The 1,000-nt window shown below is 45.1% G+C and overlaps 1 protein-coding gene across 1 annotated transcript in view; it reads right to left on the bottom strand.

Annotated features, from left to right (window-relative positions):
- The window catches only part of NOS (nitric oxide synthase), a gene marked incomplete at both ends in the record, with an annotated part of 12,913 nt that extends 12,089 nt beyond the window's left edge, over positions 1–824 (bottom strand). Inside the window, 1 exon segment of the mRNA NM_001204541.1 lies at positions 773–824. Within this exon segment, the coding sequence (NP_001191470.1) occupies positions 773–824 (52 nt within the window).
- Between the last annotated feature and the right edge of the window lie 176 nt (positions 825–1,000).

Below are 1,000 nucleotides of genomic sequence, written 5' to 3'. Positions count from 1 at the left end.
AGCGGCAGCGGGGAGGGGGAGGGACGACAGAAGCTTAGTACATGCAGTATGGGGTTTGTTTGTTTGTTTTTGTTTGTTTATATTAGTAAAGAGAAGCACATCGACACTATACTATAATGGTCATTTATTGCTGGGGAAAAGTAAGACAGATGTAAGAGCTAACAGTGGCACCCTCTATCACCCCAAGGGGCAGGATGGGACGAGGATAAACCTATTAGTTTGTGGAGAATCAGATGGAAAGTATGGGACAGGAACAAAGGGGTGGGCACAATGGGACAGGAACGATCGGACCAGAAGAATGAGATTTGAGATAGGAAGGATTGGATGAGTAGGACCCCTCGACACCCTAACGATACCAGAGGAAGGAAACAGTAAAAGGAAGCAGAATGGGTAGGACCCCTCGACACCCTAATGATACCAGAGGAAGGAAACAGTAAAAGGAAGCAGAATGGGTAGGAAAGATTGAAAGAACGGCCGGGGAAGGATGGGGCCGGAAGATGGGGATGGGGAAGATGACAGGAAATGGTGAAACAGGAAGGGTGGGGTGAGAGAAACTGAGCTATGGTCTGATGGAAGAGAAATGTTCAAGAGTATCCCTACGTTTTCAGGTTTTAAAGATGGATCTTTGAAAAGGTATAGCTCCCCCCCCCCCAAGGAAAAAAATCCCTCCCCCCTTCCAGATTCCTAATCTTTATCCACACATCTACAATCATACATTCCGTTCGAGGAGTTCAAAAAGTATGTGCACGTGCAGACAGTAACGAGAGCTCACCCGTTCACAGACTCAGCAGGCTTCATCTCGTACAGACTTTTGGCAAACGCCTGAGGGAGAAAAAGACATCAGCAAATTTAGATCAACGTTTTCTGTCAAATGGCACAATCAATAATCTTGTAACATCTCATTTGTAAAAACTTTATGTTTGATTGAGTAAAGAGAAGCACATCGACACAGTGATAGTCATTTAGTGCTGGGAAAAAGTGAGACAGACAGACAGACAGA

This window comes from Aplysia californica, unplaced genomic scaffold (genome assembly GCF_000002075.1).
Source record: "Aplysia californica isolate F4 #8 unplaced genomic scaffold, AplCal3.0 scaffold00521, whole genome shotgun sequence".
Lineage (NCBI taxonomy): Eukaryota > Metazoa > Mollusca > Gastropoda > Aplysiida > Aplysiidae > Aplysia > Aplysia californica.
The sequence above is the reverse complement of the archived record's forward strand: the minus strand, read 5'-3'. Positions and strand labels throughout refer to the sequence as shown.